Below are 18,797 nucleotides of genomic sequence, written 5' to 3'. Positions count from 1 at the left end.
ATTAAAACACCAGGTGTGAACGGGAATGTGTCGCCCTCGTCTGCTTGTGATCCGATCGACCAAAACGCATCTTAATACCAGGAGTAAACAGAGCCTGACTTGCATCACCACCTCAATGTGTGATGAGGATCATGGCAGCTGATTTTGCAGAGGGAGACACATACCCAGAATATTTTTTTATTTATTTTTATTAAAAAAAGTAAAAATCTACTTTTGATTAACACAAATGCCTCAACGCAGTCTTCCGTTGGTGGACACACTTCTATAAGTGTGTTGTTTTTCCATCCTACACTGCTTTAGCTTGTTAGCTCATTTCCTGACTGAGAACTAGAACGATTAGTGCTGCTTAATCTTGTTATTTTGTGCTTCAGCAAACCACAGCTATATATATATATATATATATATATATATATATATATTCAGATAGAAGGGTCAGAATTTGGTGTAAACAACATGAAAGTGTGGATCCATCCTGTCTATAATCAACGGTTCAGGCTGCTGGTGGTGTAAATGGTGTAGAGGATATTTTCTTGGCACACTTTGGGCCAACTGAGTGCCAACTTACTATCAACTGAGCACCACAGCACACCTGAGTACTGTTGCTGACCACGTCCATCCCTTTACGACCACGGTGAACCATCTTCTGATGGCTTCTTCCAGCAGGATAATGCAGATCACAAAAGCTCAAATCATCTCAAACTGGTTTCTTGAACATGACGATGAGTTCTCTAAACTCAACCGCCTCCACAGTCTCCAGATCTCGATCCAGTAGAGCAGCTTTAGGATTTGCTGGAACAGGAGATTCACATCAAGGATGTGCAGCCGACAAACCTGCAGCAACTGTGTGATGCTATCATGACAATATGGACCAAAGTCTCTGAGGAATGATTCCAGCACATTGTTGAATCTGTGCCATTAAGAATTAAGGCTCTGAAGGCAAAAGTGGATCCATTCTGGTCCTCAATTTTTGGTATAGATGCTGTAAGTGATGATAGCTTGTTGTGAATCTATACACTACAGTCTAATACAAGAGTATTTTCTGCAGGGCCTTATCAAACACTTCATGCCTAATTAGCCTAGTTTCTAATAATAGCAATGAAGACTAACATAAGACAGGTCTGCTATTTCACTGAGAGGCTTGTGCCGATCAATACTGCAGGACTGAGGAAATTAGTTTAGAAATACAATGAAAATCAACCTCATTTAAAATCCTATAATTTTTTTTTCAATTATATTAGTCAGAAGCCATGAAATTGCTATTAAAGAAAAATCCCCAAAAATCAGTCCCTTTTATTGCATTTCAGCTTCCAAATCTCTAAACAAATGAAAACAAGTAAGGCCTAAACAAACTGTAAATGCATAAAAAATTCAGATGCACAAACATTACAGTGGAAAAGTATATTTTTTTGAATCAATAACACATTTACAGTAGATTAATAAATTAATAAAACAAACTACTACACTTAATGTGAAGCTCAAAACACCAAACATCTGGACAAGTACAGTACGGTAAAGCACAGTAGCATCTGGACAAGTACAGTACGGTAAAGTACAGTAGCATCTGGACGGTAAAGCACAGTAGCATCTGGACAAGTACAGTACAGTAAAGTACAGTAGCATCTGGATGGTAAAGTACAGTAGCATTTGGACATGTACAATACGGTAAAGTACAGTACAGTAAAGTACAGTAGCATCTGGACATGTACAGTAAAAACAATTTACAAACACAACAACAGTGCACGTGGCCTGATCAAATGCTGTCTCTGCAGCGGTGTGTAACTCTTCTCTTTGGTATGGCTGTATCTTTAGATTCTTCTTACAGTACAAGAAAATGAATCTTTCAACTTCAACTCACTGCTCAGGTTGAGCCGCTTTTCTATTTTTTGCACGAACATCTACATTTTTAGTGTCCTCTATGGATTTCTATCCAAGTTATGACAATATGTCATATACTTGCATCAAACATTGAATGACACTTAAGTGCCATTTATAGAATACAAATGAAAAAAGTTCAGTAAGAAAACGTTATAAATACAAAAAAAGGGTCCCTATCGTAAATCCTGGAGGTCATGGGATCATCCAATTTTCTTATGTAAACAGAAGGCAATGTTTTTGAAGTGATAATGGATGAATTTTGCATTGCAACCAGGTGACAAATCATCAGAATGCTTCAAAACAAGCTTATTTCAGACATTTTGCACACTGAGATTTGTAAATGGATTGTCCTTTTGCCCGGTGATACTCTTTAATGACAGGGGTCAAAGGGGTATTTGGTGACCCCACCGTGCAGCTCCACCACTGACTCTGACCAGGCGATGATGTCACCGGTCATATGACCACCACATGAAGCCAGGCTGTAGACGTCATGTGGCGTGAGAACATGAGACCACATCTGCACGTCTGAGATTTCTCCAACAAACGCCTGCGTCGCATCAAAGCGACCACCCAATGTGTCCTGGGAAAACATGGATGGAAGATTTGGTGATATTATTTTAGCAACACTAACCAGATGCTTCATCTTACTTTGACTTCTTAGCTCTTTATTTGTAAAGTCAACTTCATGAATACAACTTCATTGGCTTAAGTTCACATACTTTTAAAATGAGTAATAATACACTTTACAGAATATACTTAAGTATGAACTGAATGTTATGTTTTCTGACACTTAACTGCATTTTAATAGCAACTTAATGAAAATGTATTATGTAAATTTATATTAAATGCAATTAGCTTAATTTTAGAGTGCATTTTTGACCCACTTAAGTAGGACTTAAGTACATCTTTGTATACAGTAAAGTGTATATTTTAATGATTATATAATAATTAACTACATGTATTTACTATAGGGTTAGGATTGGGGTTTGGTTGAGGGTTAGTTGCATGTAATTATGCATAATTTACTGTTATTCCTATGGTAAGTACATGTAACAAAGACATTAAAATAAAGTGTTACCAAAGCAACTAACTCTATACATCAAACCCTAACCCAAATTATTAGTTAATTAATATTATTCAGTACTTAAATGTAGGTACTACTATTATTAAATAATTACACTCTAACAACGACACTGTAAAATGAAGTGTAACCAAACTATATATTTTACATTATTACAAAGTGCAATTTCTAGTGTGCTAAGAAGCATAGTCCTAAAAGTGTACTTAAGTGGCCTTTATTTAATTCATATCATATTATCTGCAAGTTCAAGTTTTAAAAAATTTACTAAGATTTTAATCACACTTTAAGTGTGCTTTCAATACAATTAAGTGCACTTTTTTCTCACAGGAGTTAAATTAAGTGTCAATTCTTTTGCCACAGTGCTATAGTGTTGTGGATGGTTGCCAGGGTGTTGCTATGCAGTTGCTAATGTGTTCCTGGTGTTTGGCAATGGCTCAAGTCAAAGGAGAAATATGAGTTTAGCTGATTGTATGTTGTGCTTGTCTCATGTTACCTGCTCCTGCCCCAGTATGAAGACCCCGCCAGGTTTGATGGGATGCCAGGGGGAGAGGTTTTCTCCTGACCCTCTCTTCACTCCATCCTGATAGGCCTCCCACAGGCCGTCTCGTGTTGACCACGTCACACACACATGGTGCCATTTACCATCACTCAGCGAGAGGGGTAAAGTAACAGCCTGTGAACCCGAGGCAAGATAATGTCCTCTATTAAACACAGAATTCTCTTAATAAACACTTTATTTTCTGTTGTGCTCCTCTATTTCACCCAGAGCCTTTGCAATTCGGAGGCCCGTTTAAAAAAGACAATGTTCTAAGTCTAAAATGAAAATCACCTAACTTTATTGAACTGTTATGAAATCAATGGACTATTACATTTGCAATTGTGCTGATATTTGGGAAAACAGCACTCTATATCCTGTCATAAATATTAAAAACAAGAATCATACAAGTAAATATTTGCCCCATATATCTTGAATTTTAGGGGCATTTTTATTCATTTTGGTGGCCTTTTTGCCCCAAGCCCCCGTTAATTTCCATGATGGCGGGTCTCTTTTTCAAGCCGAGGCCCCTTCTGTTGCGAGGCCCGTTTCAAGTGAAACATAGCAAAGGCCACTACTGATTTTACCATATGTCCTTCATTTGTCTGTTTTAAAAATCCTAAAGAAATGTGAAATTGGGGTCCTTTTTGGAATTTATTTCATAATTAAGCCCCAATGATAAAAATGGGATTACAAGAGAATCCTCTAAGATTCAAATAAAATCCGAATGGATAAACTGAAATTCCTACAGGATTTTCTGATTCTTATTTAATACCTAGATATTAAAGAATAATATTTAACTGGGCCGTCTAACTGGACAGTTAATGGAAATCACAGGAGAGCTGAAGGAATTTTAAAACCCCAAAATATTTTTTTTCAATTTGTTTGGTCATCACACTAGTCATATTTGCAACTATATTCACATCCCAATGCAGCTAAACACTCTTCTGAGCACACAGAGTTACAACCACATTTGACAACTGAATTAACTCCAGTATTGACAAAACTAGTTGTTAAATCGATAGTTCACCCAAACATTTAAATCATTTACTCGCCCTCAAGTTGTTCCAAATCCAAATTTCTTTCTTCTGTTGAACACAAAAGAAGATATTTTGAAGAACGTTGGAAACCAAAAAGTTGATGGACCCCACTGACTTCCATAGTACAAAAAAAAAAAAAAAATACTATGGAAGTCAGTGGGGTCCATCAACTGATTGGTTTCCAACATTATTCAAAATATCTTCTTTTGTGTTCAACAGAAGAAAGAAATTCATACAGGTTTGGAACAACTTGAGGGTGAGTAAATGATGACACAATTTTAATTTTTGGGGGAACTATTCCTTATCCCTAACTGTTGCAAGATATTAATACTTTTTTTTTTTTGGTCACTAATACTTTATTTTAAATAAGCACAGCTTCACCAAACAGGTTGAACTTTCAGTATCCATGTTTCTTTTTTAAAGCAGTGAACTCACAATTTTTATGTGGTTGTAATTCTCAAAACTTATGAACTGTGAAACTGTGGTTTCTATGAAATAAAATGTTATAAAGTTTTATGTTATACTACGTCCAAAAGATTGGGGTGAGTGAGTTTTTCATGAAAGAAATTAGCTTCAATTTAGATTTTGTTCAAAGGTGTCAGTAAAGACATTTATAATGTTACAAAATATTTCTATTTCTAATAAATGCTGTTCTTTTGAACTTTCTGTTCATCAAAGAATTCAGAAAATGTCACCGTTTCCACACACACACACACACACACACACACACACACACACACACACACACACACACACAAAAAAAACTGTTTTCAACTGATAATAATCTGAAATGTTTCTTGAGCAGCAAATCATCATAGAATGATTTCTGAAGGATCATGTGACACTGAAGACTGGAGTAATGATGCTGAAAATTCAGCTTTGATCACAGGAATAAATTACATTTTACAATAAATTCAAATAGAAAACAGCTATTTTAATAATAATTCTATATAATCATAATATTACTGTTTTTACTGCATTGGTGAGCATAAGGGACTGATGGAATTATGTGCACATTCCTTCAGATCTCCTTCATCTCATTCTCGTGTCGCTCTCTTTCACTCACTTTGTCATCGATTAGCAGCTCCATCGGGTTGTTGCCCCACTCGATGAGCACCAGCTCGTTGGCCTGGCCTGGAACAGAGTAGGAGAAGGGCGTTCCGAGTCCAGGCATGATTCCAGCCTTCATCCACAAACACAGCGTGAAGGAGAAGACCTCGTGCAGCAGAGTGCGCTTCACACGACCGTACATGTAGTTGGTTCGCATGGGGAAGCCGACCTGGAAAGCTTCAGTGGATTTGCTGGTCTTTCTAGAACCTGTGGAATTGATAATCAGTGTCAAGTTTTGCATTGAGGCAGAGTGTGATTGATTTGTCAAGGGGGATTTTTTTTAATCCCCTCTTCTGGTCAGACGGGATGCATTTTCAATTTCGGACAGTAGATGCTAAACTGCTACAACTAAACTGCTTGTAATTGGATTGATACTGTTATGATTTTAAGTCTAATGATTATACATTGCAGGTCAACAGTTTTACTAGCTATTGTTGTCCTCGACATTGGCTGCAACCGAAAACTGAAAAATGCTGCCTTAGGAGGATTCCAAGGTAGGAAGGCATCAAGACACGTCCGAATCCAATGTTAGCTTCACTTCCTATCTCCTGAGATACTTTCATCTGATCGATTTTTGAAGGCAGCATAGATGTATCCTTCACTGCCATTTAATATCACACAATCCTGTGCTTTCCATTCTGAGAAAGATGTGCTAAATAAAGATGGTGTCTGAAAGTTGCGGTTGGTGATCAGTTAGTGTGTAAATGTGTGTTGTTGCACTTTTGATGTCATTTCTAGTGAGAAACTACTGTTGTAGTAATTAAATATATTAACTTAGCTATCACCAAAGCTTTCTCTATTTTGCTGTATATCATTAAACCGTTATGCTGCCTGAAAAGTCAGTTTCGTGAGGTACCTTCATTCGCCTAAGCTTTCGGACTCAGCCATAGTCAACGCAATGCAGTCGCTGAGACCAAAACAGGTTTTAATTTTATCTTGTTTTACAGATTTTATTTTCAACGTTGCAAGCAGCGTAGTAAAACATGCAGGACACTACAACTTAAAAGATTGGAATTTCAGTTTATCCAGTAGGATCTTATTTGAATTTTAGAGGATTCTCTTGTAATCCCATTTGTATCATCGGTTTGCCAAAGTAGTAGTTAGTCAAGTCTTACTTTTCAGATTCAAATTATCTTAAGATAACTTTTTATGTAGCTAATTTTAAAAAGTTGCAACCAGTCTTTAAGAAAAAATTAGATGACAAATTTAAGGCTTGTCTAACCAGTTTATGCAACCAGCCAATGGATTAAGATGGAATGAAAATAAAACAGATTTGTCAGGATATATTTAAATATTTAAATGTGTTCAAAATGTTTGACATTTTATCGTATTACCTCATGGGGCCTGTAAACTGTATAAATACATTTATAGTCAATCATTTAATTGTAACAAATGCAATTAAGTTCATTCATTTTGAGCAATGGTATTTGTAACATTAATTTTAAATAAATTACGTCTAAATATCTACATAAAACTTTCAATAATGACATTCAAATATTCCCCCTGATTTTTTCGCACCCTGATTAGACGTAAAAACAGGTAATTTCAGCTTAGAACATGGTAACTGACTGGCCATCAAAGGTGGTCTACCAATCCTAATCATCTTAATCAAGGTGTTTTTTCAGGTCCATCATCCAGCTGATGAACAATCTAGAACAGCTAAGGACCAAAACTGGCCAAGATTAAGTTGCATTTAGCTGGATTCTCCAGCAGGGTAATCTAAATGCTCAAAGATCAGAAGTAACTAGAGCATTCTTTTACCGCGCTCTTACCAGTATCAGTAAGCCTGTGCTGCAGTTGACTCAGAACTGTGTCCAGTTTGCTGTGCACTCCAACCTGTGCTTCTCTGTGACCTTGTAGGTTATAAGACAACCTCTCGAAGCCATGTTCAGAAACCTCATTGTCTTGGTGTCCATTGTCATGGCTGTTGTCATCATGGTGATCACTGTGGTGGCTCTCATCGTGAGGACCATCGTGATCGTCGTGGCTGTCATGGTCTCTGTCGTCATGGCTGTTCTCATGATGGCTGTTGTCGTGATCGTCGACATGGTGACCATCATCATCATCACCCTCATGGTCACTGTGACTGGCACTGGTAAGTGATGCAGAATGGTGTTGCATCTGTTGTTCTAGAGCGTTGATCTTCCTCTGCAGGAGATCTTTCAGTGAACTCGCGTAGCTGGTGGAAGTGTTTCTTGTCTGCAAACACAATCACAGCAGTCTAAGCAAAGGCCTGCACAGTGCTGTACTATATGCTGCTGATGTTGGTAACTGCTCAAAACACCTCAATTCGTATAATATTTAAATTGATAGGATGACTTTCATCACCCTAATGTAACACGCTCCCACAGCAATGTTTAAAAGCGAGACAAACAGTGTCCCATCAGTTTCATTTCACTTTGACAGGCAGTTAAAAATGGTCACACATTGATTGTTTGCTGTCATTTTAGACTGGGAACAGTAAGAGTGTTTTGCTGTTTAATGATAGAGTGCAACTTGCACAACGTTCTTGAATGAATCATTTATTAGATGCACGCCGTCCAATAAGGTCTGTTATCGTAGGGACATCAACTTTATATTTTCACGCCCCTAAACATGACACGGAACAAAACTAACTGTGATTGGTTGCGTTACATGTCAGTCAAACATCCTCTTGGGCGGTCCTTGGCCATGAAAGCTGCGATGGAGTCCAGACCTTCTGCCGTCAGTCTGAAGGTCGGGCTACGCGAGACTATTGAAGGTGTAGCATTATATTTTTTAATGAAATATTACACTAATTTAAAGTAGTAACAATAACGTTAAATACTTATTTTAAGATGTAGGTTATTTGGATCTTATTTACATGTACATTTCTTAATTTTACCATAAAAATCATGTTATGATAATAATGACCAGTAGATGTCTGCGTCAACAAGGGTTAAAGCAAGGATTAGTAGAGGCAGGATCTAGGTGCAGCATCTTTTAATAACAATAAATCAAAAACAGGCCAGAGAAACAGGAAATGTAGGAGATGAAGCAAACCATATTATTAACAAGGAGAACAAACAAAGAACAAAGAGGGCTATAAATACACAGGGTAACTGAGGAGGAAAGCAAGACAGAGGTGGGGACTAATCAATCAACTAATGTGTAACCATGACAACAAATGCAAAGTGGGAACATAGGGAACAAAAGCACACAGAAAAAAAGATGGAGAGAGGAGCCAGGAGCTTGGCCAACTGAGGTGGAGCCGGGAGAGGAAGAGACCCAGGTGAAGCCAAGGAGAGAAAGACCCAGGGTGTCACCAATGGACTGGAGGGCCGAGGCAGAACACAGGCTTGCAGAACCATGGGAGAGACGGGCTCAGCAGACCTGATGGGAGTGAGGACAATGGTGGAGCCGGAGGGAAGGAAAAGAGTCCAGTGGAGCTGAAGGGGTGGAGGAACGAGGCATAGCCAGAGGCCTAGAAGTCTGTGGTACAACAAGGGAGATGACTAGCCAAGGCAGAGCTGGAGGATGAGGAAGCCCGGCAGAGCTTGGGGGATGCTGGACCACGGTGCAGCCGAGGGAGCGTGGAGTCAAGGTGAAGCCAATGGGTCGTCAGGCAGAGGTGGAGTCCAGGGCTCGGAGACCTGAGGTGTAGCCAAAGGATCCTTACACTGAGGTGAAGCTGAGGACCAGGGAGCCAAAAGTGGATCCAAGTAGCTGTGTGGTGCCACCAATGGAGCAGCAGAGGGGCTGAAGGGAGTTAGTGAAGGTGGGGCCAAGGAACTGGATGGAGTTGTCAGAGGAAGAGGCAGTGGGAGGCTGGGCGGGACCAGCGGCGACAAAGGAGACTTGAGGCTGGGAGGGACCAGCGGCGACAAAGGAGACTTGAGGCTGGCTGATGAAGGAGATTTGGAGCTGGGTGGGACCAGCAGCAGAGACTGGGCTTGAAAGTATGCTGGGATCAGGGTATCCAGGGGTTCACATGAGAAGGGGCTGGGAGGATGATTAATGGAACTCTTCACAATATCCATCTCAACCAGCACTCCCTCAGAGATGAACATGGATACCAGCTCACACACCTGGTCAGACTTGACAGGCTCTGGGTCTGCAGTGGGCTCTGGTTCGCTGAAGGTTGGGAGTGCTGGTTCGGGCTCCGGAATAAACAGTGGCTAGGCTCATGGATGAACATTGGGGCCGGCTTACACACCTGGTCAGACTTGGCTTGCTTTTTGGGTCTGTGTTAGGCTCAGGCATTAGGTCCTTGGTAGTGGCATTGGTAGTGGCTCTGGGTTTGTGTGTCAGGCGTGTGGAGGAGTGGGGAAGGACTAGGGAGGAATTCCGAGGCAGGTGGGCTCACTGGAACAAGGATAGGTGGTGACTGGATGATGGAAGTGGGCTGGGTAGGCTGTGGCTAAGGTGGTAGCTCTCGCTGGCAGCAGTTGGAAAAGATGGTCATCCAGCCCACTCAAGAAAGTTCTCTTCAAGGTCGCTCCAGGACACTAGGTGGCTGAGCTGAACTCCTCCAAATAGTATTTTAGGGGATGGCCATCTTGAGCAAGGTAGAGGAGAAGGATTTGGGGTAAGGGACTGCAGCTAGATCCATATTTTTGTCTGGAGAATGGACAAATAATTACTAAAACTGAGTTCTATAAATACAGAGGGTAACTGAGGTGGAAAACAAGGCACAGGTGTGGACTAATCAATCAACTAATGAGTAACCATAAAACAAGTGGAAAGCAGGTAAATAGGGAACAAAGGCACACAGAAAACCAGAAAATGCAAACATAAACCTACCAGTCTGAAGCATAAAAATTCTTGATTTTATGTTTAAAAGTTATACATTTGGATACTTAGATATTATCCAACTACTATTTTTCAAAGTTTAAGACATCATCAGAGGACATCATTGCGGGAAAGCCTAGCTGAGTGAGGACCACGTCACGGGGGAGATTCCTTCTCCCTCATCCACACTGCAGCAGATGAGCAATAACACTATTTTCTCTTAAAGGAAAATAGTGTCATGGTTCAGCTGAGGTCAGTTCAGTGTTGATTCAGTTCCATTCAATAACTGTGTAAAGATCATCAAATGTGAAATGGAGATAAAAACCTTGGCAGAAACCAGGCTCAGTTGGGCATCAGTTCTCTAAACGAGATTATGAATTTTACAAGATACCTCAGGAAATACCTTAAAAGATCCTCAAAGAACTTTTTATTCTCTAATTCTTCTAAAAAAAAAAATCACCATACTGAAGATTAAAAGAACCCCAGAAACCCATAGACTGATCTGAAGAGCCTGTAATGTAACATCAAGACCTTTTATAATCTCCAAAGGTTTCAAGGTTGCTCCATTTCTCAAAATTAACTAACAGAATCAAGCATTCAACAGCCCTGCAGTATATATATATATATATATATATATATATATATATATATATATATATATATATATATATATATATATATATATATATATATATATATATATATATATATATATTAGTAATTAATTATATATTCACAGGCCCGGAGTGGGTAATCGGGAGAATCGGGAGTATTCCCGGTGGGCCGCTTCACTTTTGGGCCGGTCGAGGAATTTTTTTTTTTTTTTTTTTTTTTTTACATTTCAATGTCACATTAGTTACATTAGGATACACACGTTCCGCATTCTGCCACCACAGCGCGCAACTCAGCATGGGTTGTACCATGTGAGGGAGTTCTCCCCTCCCCTCCTATAGAAATGGTTGTGTCCATAGCCCGTCTTTTGAAAACGTTCAAAAGACGCGGCTCCGCCGGCGCCTACTGATAGCTGGGCCGGCCGTAACGGTACGCGTCAGGGAGGATGGATGGGAGGAAGAGGCCAGGAGGTAGGCTATGGAAGCCTTGTTTCCGCCACAGAATAAAACATTTTAAAAGATAATTGCGACTTTTTATCTCGAGTTTACATCTCGCAATTCTGACTTTTTTTCTCAGAATTGCGAGATATAAAGTCAGAATTGCCTGAAATAAAGTCGCAATTGCGTGTTAAAAAGTCAGAATTGTGAGATATAAAGTCAGAATTGCCTGAAATAAAGTTGCAATTGCGTGTTATAAAGAATTGTGAGATATAGAGTCAGAAATTGCGTGGTATAAAGTCGCAATTGCTTCTTATAAAGTCAGAATTGCAAGATATAAAATCAGAACTGCAGGAAATAAAGTCGCAATTGCTTATAAAGTCAGAACTGCAAGATATAGAGTCATAATTGTGTGATATAAAGTCAAAAACGTGTTATAAAGTCACAATTGCGAAATATAAAGTCAGAATTGTGTGATATAAAGTCGCAATTGCTTATAAAGTCAGAACTGCCAGATATAGAGTCAGAATTGTGTGATATAAAATCATAAAACGTGTTATAAAGTCAGAATTGCAAATTATAAAGTCAGAATTGTGTGAAATAAAGTCGCAATTGCTTATAAAGTCAGAACTGCAAGATATAAAGTCAGAATTGTGTGATATAAAGTAGCAATTGCGTGTTATAATGTCAGAATTGCGAAATATAAAGTCAGAATTGCGAAATATAACGTCAGAATTGTGTGAAAAAGTTGCAATTGCTTCTTATGCTTCTTATAAAGTCTAAGTGAATTATTATTTAACCTTTACATTATTTGTTAACCCATGGTATTAATACTAACTACACAATAGTACGAGCTGAACTGTTGCTTCATTTATCCAATTTTAAGAAAGTGCTCATTTGGAATTCCACCATGGAAAAAGTGGGCCGGTCTTGGGCCTGAAACTCCCGGGCTGAAATGTGGCCCCACTCCGGCCCTGTATATTCATGATTAATATTCAAAAAATATTATTGATTTGACTGCTCTTACACTATTGGATGAGACAAAGCTAAATTGAGCTGAATTATTGTCTGCTGTAAAGCTGATTTATAGCTGAATTTAATGCTTTATAACTGATACCCTTTCCAACATCTATTGATTAATTGAAACATTGAACTAATTTAAGCTGAATAATGACACTTCTGCCTGATCTTCTGTAGAGTTGCTTTACAGCTGAAATTTTCTTTGTTTCAGAATTCATACATTTTATGCTATTTTGCTGTTTATTACTGTGAGGCTGCTTTGAAACAATCTGTATTGATTAAGCACTGTATAAATAAATGTGAGTCTACCTGCAGGTTCTCTAGCCGCTCCTTTAGGGACTGAAGCATCCTGGTCATCTGCTCCGGCGTAGACGAGGGTGAAGGGATATCCCCTGTGACATGCTTCTCACTTAGTGAGGCTTTCCCGCGATGATGTCCTCCGACCCCGTCCCCATAGTGACCCAGCTCCATTCCGTGACTGCCGTGGTGACTATCGGGCGGCGCCCACCCAAAGTGTGCTGTGTCGGGTGCTGTCGGGTAGGCATGGTGGGCGTGGTGAGCCAGGTGTGTAGGTTTGTGGTGCGGATGGTCGTCATGGCTGCCCATGCCGCGGTTGAAGCCCTCACACAGGTTCAGTTTGGCGGTGAGCTCTCGGATAGTCTCCCTCTGGTCCAGGATGGTTTCTTTCTGCTGCACCAAACTCTCCCGCAGGTGCAGGATTGTCGCTTTTGCCTCCTCGGACATTCCCCACCAGCTGTTGCTGTTCCCGTTAGGTCCGCTGTGGTGTCCGGGACTGGGGCCACCTGGGCCGCCCGTCGTGGGGAAACACCCGGGATCGGCGTCAGCGGGAATGGGGGTACAAATGAAACGAGGATGAGGGTTGTAGTCCGAACCTGGCATTCCAGTCCCAGCGCATACGGAAAGACAGATGGCATAGAAGAAGAACAGGAAAATACGTTCACCCATCCTGAGTCCTACTGTGGAGCTTGTTGGAAGCATATTTGTTGAATGAAATGTTTAAGAATGTGGGATACCAACAAAATTCCGTTGTTTTGCACAGCAGTACAATTAAAATAAAGTCTTTATCCTTAACAGGATTGCACTTGTATCCGTCCTCGTCGTCTAAATGCTGTAAAACGGTCTCTTACTGCTTACTGTGTCTTTCCAAGCCTCTTCCTCTCCAAGGTCATCAGCCGTTCAGAGACCATGTGTATTTACAAGTAATCCGCCCAATGATCCTTCTCTTGTCTCTTCAGAGCAGCTCATCTAAAGCCTGGGGAAAGAAAACAAACAAAACTCTTGTTATTCCTGATGAGTTTCTAAGTTTTCGGAAAACAGGATCTTTTTTCTTTTAACCTTGAAATCTAAAATCTCATTTTCTGTTCTATGGAACTGATTGGCCATCCTTTAAAAAAAGAAAAATGCACGACTTTGTCTGCAGTTCAATACATTAATAAATTGTTATTGAAACTTGTATGTCTTGTATGTCACTTGTATGTGTTTAAATATATTTGTAATTACAGATTTGCAATGATTAAGCTGCATTTAGGACATTTAAAATATATTAACTTGAAATATAAATGTACTTCACATGTGCTTTAATATGTTTGTCAACACATCAAAGCAAGTGTACTTTAAAGCATGACAGAAGATTGTTAGAACATTAGAAAAACTTTAATTTAGTATTATTACAGTGCATTTTTTTAAATTGTACTTAAGTGTGTTAAGAAACATTAAAGTGTACTGTCTTTAAGCACATTTAAGTCGCCTTTATTTCATTATTATTATCTGCAAGTACAGTTTTTATACTTTTAAGATTTGAAGGACACTTCAAGTGCAATACACTTCAATACAATTAAGTGCATTTTTTTCACAAGGGTTATGACCTTTATGACCAATAACACAATTTACTGTTTTGTTAACTACAAGGAACAATGTTATAAATGGCACAGCAACATTTCCTACCATGGCACTTAATTAATCCAATTAATGGCAAAGTTCAGCAAGTAGAAGAGACAGTATACGGAGACTCTCTCAATTTACAGACACAATCACATGCTAATCCTCTGTAGACCCTTGATGACGACTGTTTTCTTGACTTATCTTCATTATGAGGGATTCTGCCGCACAGACATCCACTTGTGCGGGCGGAAATGTTTGCCCTGTATTAATTCAGCAGCTTCAAACCACTTAAACTGATCATCCCAAACATCCCAAACGAAACGTTCTTCAGTGGTTTTTTGCAGCACTCAAATGTTATCCTTGAAACTTTCTTTGGAGATTATAAAGGCTCTTGATGTTACATTATAGGGTCTTCTAATCAGTCTATAAGTTTCTGGGGTTCTTTGAAGCTCCAGTATGGTGATTTTTTTTAGAAGAACTAACGAATAAAACGTTTTTTGAGGATCTCATAATGGATTGCTTGTGGCATCAGGCTGTCAAACCCTTTCATTTATACAGTAGCTGGTGCCTTTATTTTTATGATGAAAATAGTAGTCGGGCTGGATGGTTAGATGGCTTCAAAGAACCCCAGAAACGTATAGACTGATTAGAAGAACCTATAATGTAACATCAAGAGCTTTTATAATCTCCAAAGAAAGTTTCAAGGATAACATTTGAGTGCTGCAAAAAACCACTGAAGAACGTTTCGTTTGGGATGTTTGGGATGATCAGTTTAAGTGGTTTGAAGCTGCTGAATTAATACAGGGCAAACATTTCCGCCCGCACAAGTGGATGTCTGTGCGTCAGAATCCCTCATAATGAAGATAAGTCAAGAAAAGAGTCGTCATCAAGGGTCTACAGAGGATTAGCATGTGATCGTGTCTGTAAATTGAGAGAGTCTCCGTATACTGTCTCTTCTACTTGCTGAACTTTGCCATTAATTGGATTAATTAAGTGCTTGGGCTGATAGCTGGCAGGAAGGAGGCTGGACTGAGTTTCATACTGTCCAGAACTTCAAGAAGAACACAGCTTGAAGGGAGCTTGAGCTTCACTAATGAATTTAATGCAATGTTCAGTGCATATATCCAATTTAAAATCAAACGTAGAGAGCCTTTTTATTTTTTTATCCAGCTGGATAATTTCCATAATGACCAACAGAATCTACCAAGAGCATCACAAATTTGCATCTGGTTTAAGACATGCTTTTCTTGGGCGATAAATAATGGTGCATATACCAGTAAACCTTAGTAAATTAACGAGTGCGAACCTTAGTAAATCACCTTGCATGTTTCAAAAATACTCTCCTCCCATAAATGTTGTGTCTGAAAGGGAAACTCCTACAAATACATGTGCAATAAGGTCAGCTGCAAAAATATCCCTGTCCACGCCTTTTCAGAGCTAATTTGTCTCTGAGTGCCTTTAGTAAATCCTGACAGTAGTTTTTTATGCCAAAAGAGGGTTTGCGCTGGCGCAAACTGTTAGTATATCTGGCCCTAAATATGTTGATGATACAAAACACATGGGGAAATTCTAGAAACATCATATTATATTAATAATCAATGTTTTAAACTGCTGTATTTCATTTATATTACAATTAGTCTTGCAAGTCTTTGAATTGCAATTGAGTAAATTCGTCTTACTGTCATTCCAATCCCTAATCCAATTCCTAACATCATGTTGAGTGTGGCCAATTCAAATCAAATCAATTCCTTCTTGAAAATTTAAAAGGGAACCAATTCTTCAGTTCTGAATTTTGAACCCTGAATGACATATATATTCTGTATCAAACAATACAACTGGACTGTCCATCCCCACAGTCTAACAGTGCATTTTGTCCAATCAGCAGATACCATCATTTTCACTGCTAACCAGGATGCACATCTTTCCAGTTACCAGACAACTCGCTTAAAGCTTTTGTGGATTTTGCCTGTGGTTTGACTAGAGCAGCAGTGTTTTTTCCTGAGGGTGGAGTCTGTCGGGTCAGTGTGTCTGTTGCTTCATGTGCCAATGGGTTTGTGTTGGATTTTGCTGTCAGACAGACAACCTTGATGAAACCAGCAAGAAACCAAAGTTCCTTTGACCTCAATACTAAACAATATAAATAATAACTGTTCATTCGGCTTTACCCACCCACATACAGCAAGGATATCTTACTAATTAAAGGCACACTATGCAGTTTTAGTTTTTTTAGGCATTTTTCTCAAACAGCGACCCCTAGAGTCGCTGTGGAGTGCTTGTATTTAACGTTACTGTCGTAAACACCACTCACGCAGAGCCGTCTCTGCACTCTTCCGACCGCGCTTTCTTCGTTTTCTTCGTCGACTCTGCCATGATTCACGTCTGAAATGCGTGCTAGTGTCTTCCATAGAGGCTGCTTCGTATGTTGTTGATGTGATGTCGTGCCGTAAAGCAAGTCGTGATTCTCGCGAGATTTGTCGGGGCGCCACCTCTCAAACCTGCATTGCTGGTTTTGCCAGCGGCGGGATGATTCGCCCTACTACGAGTTCGTTTACCATCGAAATGATTTCAAAGCTGTTACATTAAGGTACAAATCTTGCGTAGTGTGCCTTTAAATGACATTGAGTTTTAGACCCCTCTCACACAGGTCGTGTGCTTGCGTGAACATGTGTGTGCGGTAAGATCATGCGTGTCACGAGCTTAGAAAGCAAGACAGATGGTAGCAGTTGAGAACAGCGTGAAGCCGTTTCCCCCAGTCTCTCTCAATCCTCACTTCATCTCGGTTTATCTTCCAGTCTAAATCCACTTGATTAGCCTGATTGTCAGTTTCGAAGGAAGGCAGAACTTTAAGCCAGAGAGACACCATTCAAATTGAATGTGCCGTCTGCTGAATCCATGAAATAGTATTTAACAACCACCTCTAGTCTAGTAAAGAACCATCTGGATCTTCATCCGGAACAACTGGCTGAGCAAAACAGTGACCGTTTTAGTCATTTAGTAACACAACATTTAAAAATGACATATTTACTGTGAAATATGTAATCTTTCATTTAAATATCACTGAAGTATTGCTCAGATATTTCAAAGCACATACAATGCTACGATACATTCAGAATTATGGCAAAAAGACAATCATCCCTTTGAAAAAGAAGTACACTTTAGCTTAGGTTTAAAAAGAGCACTTATTCCACAAATAATATACTTTAAAACAATATAAAGTGCAAACTGAATGTGATGTTTTCGGATACTTAATTACATGTTAATTACAATAAGATGAAAATGTATGTTTACACTTTATTTTAATGTGTCTTTGTTACAGTGTAATTATACATTTAAGTTCTGAGTAGTGCACTTAAGTGGCCTTATATTTCATTCATTTTATTTTATCTGCAGTTTTTTTAAGTACAAATTTAAAAAGATATATATACTTTTAAGATTTGAAGTACACTACAAGTGCATATTCAGTACAATTAAGCGCACTTCTTTTTCACAAGGGTATTCCAGTCCTTAAACACAGTGTTATTCTCAATATCCACCAACAAAACTGTGGTTACTTACACTGTCAAAAAAATAGAAACTTAACAAAAATACAGAAAGATCCTGTAAACTGTTTGAAGGAGATCCCATATTAACATTAACAACAAAAGCCAGTATTACAGTTATGACTATCATGGCAATTGCTTATATGGACAAACATTGATATCTGTGTCAGTAACCCAAATGTTTGTAATCAATAACTCCTCAATCATAACCTCAACCAAAACAACTGCACAAAAGCACAATTCATATAGAAAACAGCTGAAGAGTTTTAACACACAAAACATCAAATGAATGAATCATGAACTCGCTGAAAATAAGCAGCCAAACAATCAAATCTGCAAAGAAGAAAAGGACAAATTGAAGTTCTCAAAGAAATGGATGTGATAAATAATGCCAGCCTTATAGCAACCCTACACAGACACTGCTCATGAAATATAGAGTGTAATATAAACAGACACACAGAGAACTGGAACATGTCCATCAATGTCATTCACACTAGATTTATTATCTAGATTTATGACATCCATAAACACTCAACAAACGGAGACTTACCGTAACGGTACAGATGCTGTCAGCTCATTGGTCTGGATGTGTGGACTCCTGCAGGTCTCTGTCTGTTCGTCCTGTCACTAGTCAAACTCAGTCACCAAACAGCTTGTAAGGGACTTAATCCTGAAGAGTCTCTTTAACCCCCGCCTCCCCTCCGTTTTTCCCCTCCTCCTCCTCTTTTCTTCCACCTCCACTTCCTTTCTTCTGGTCCTGTGCTCATTAACAACCTAAAGGCCTCAAGAACCTGCAGTTAGCAATTCATGACCGTTTCAGTGAAATGTTTGGGATGTGCTACCAAGACCTTTAGATTTGACAAGTGCTGTTGTCTTGTTGACGGTTTCTATCTGATA

At 39.1% G+C, this 18,797-nt stretch overlaps 1 protein-coding gene across 1 annotated transcript; it reads right to left on the bottom strand.

The window, feature by feature from the left end:
• Window positions 1–1,262: 1,262 nt before the first annotated feature.
• Window positions 1,263–18,557, bottom strand: LOC308704318 (neuronal pentraxin-2). The gene is made up of 6 exons (XM_081388524.1): window positions 18,451–18,557; window positions 12,769–13,732; window positions 7,414–7,840; window positions 5,598–5,848; window positions 3,450–3,629; window positions 1,263–2,455 (listed from the first exon to the last, which is right to left on the bottom strand). Exons 2-6 carry the CDS (start codon window positions 13,456–13,458, stop codon window positions 2,246–2,248), a joined length of 1,758 nt encoding a protein of 585 aa, XP_081244650.1. The 5' UTR covers window positions 13,459–13,732; window positions 18,451–18,557; the 3' UTR covers window positions 1,263–2,245.
• Window positions 18,558–18,797: the final 240 nt, after the last annotated feature.

The sequence above is a fragment of the Scardinius erythrophthalmus genome (genome assembly GCF_964197995.2).
Source record: "Scardinius erythrophthalmus genome assembly, chromosome: 16".
Lineage (NCBI taxonomy): Eukaryota > Metazoa > Chordata > Actinopteri > Cypriniformes > Leuciscidae > Scardinius > Scardinius erythrophthalmus.
The sequence above is the reverse complement of the archived record's forward strand: the minus strand, read 5'-3'. Positions and strand labels throughout refer to the sequence as shown.

Excerpts from the sequence above, each read along its gene's own strand:
- LOC308704318 (XM_081388524.1), bottom strand. The coding sequence starts at position 13,458 with ATGCTTCCAACAAGCTCCACAGTAGGACTCAGGATGGGTGAACGTATT. Across the intron at positions 7,841-12,768 it reads AGCGGCTAGAGAACCTGCAG|ACAAGAAACACTTCCACCAG; the intron begins GTAGACTCACAT and ends TTGTGTTTGCAG. Across the intron at positions 3,630-5,597 it reads AGCTGCTAATCGATGACAAA|GCTGTTACTTTACCCCTCTC; the intron begins GTGAGTGAAAGA and ends TCGGGTTCACAG.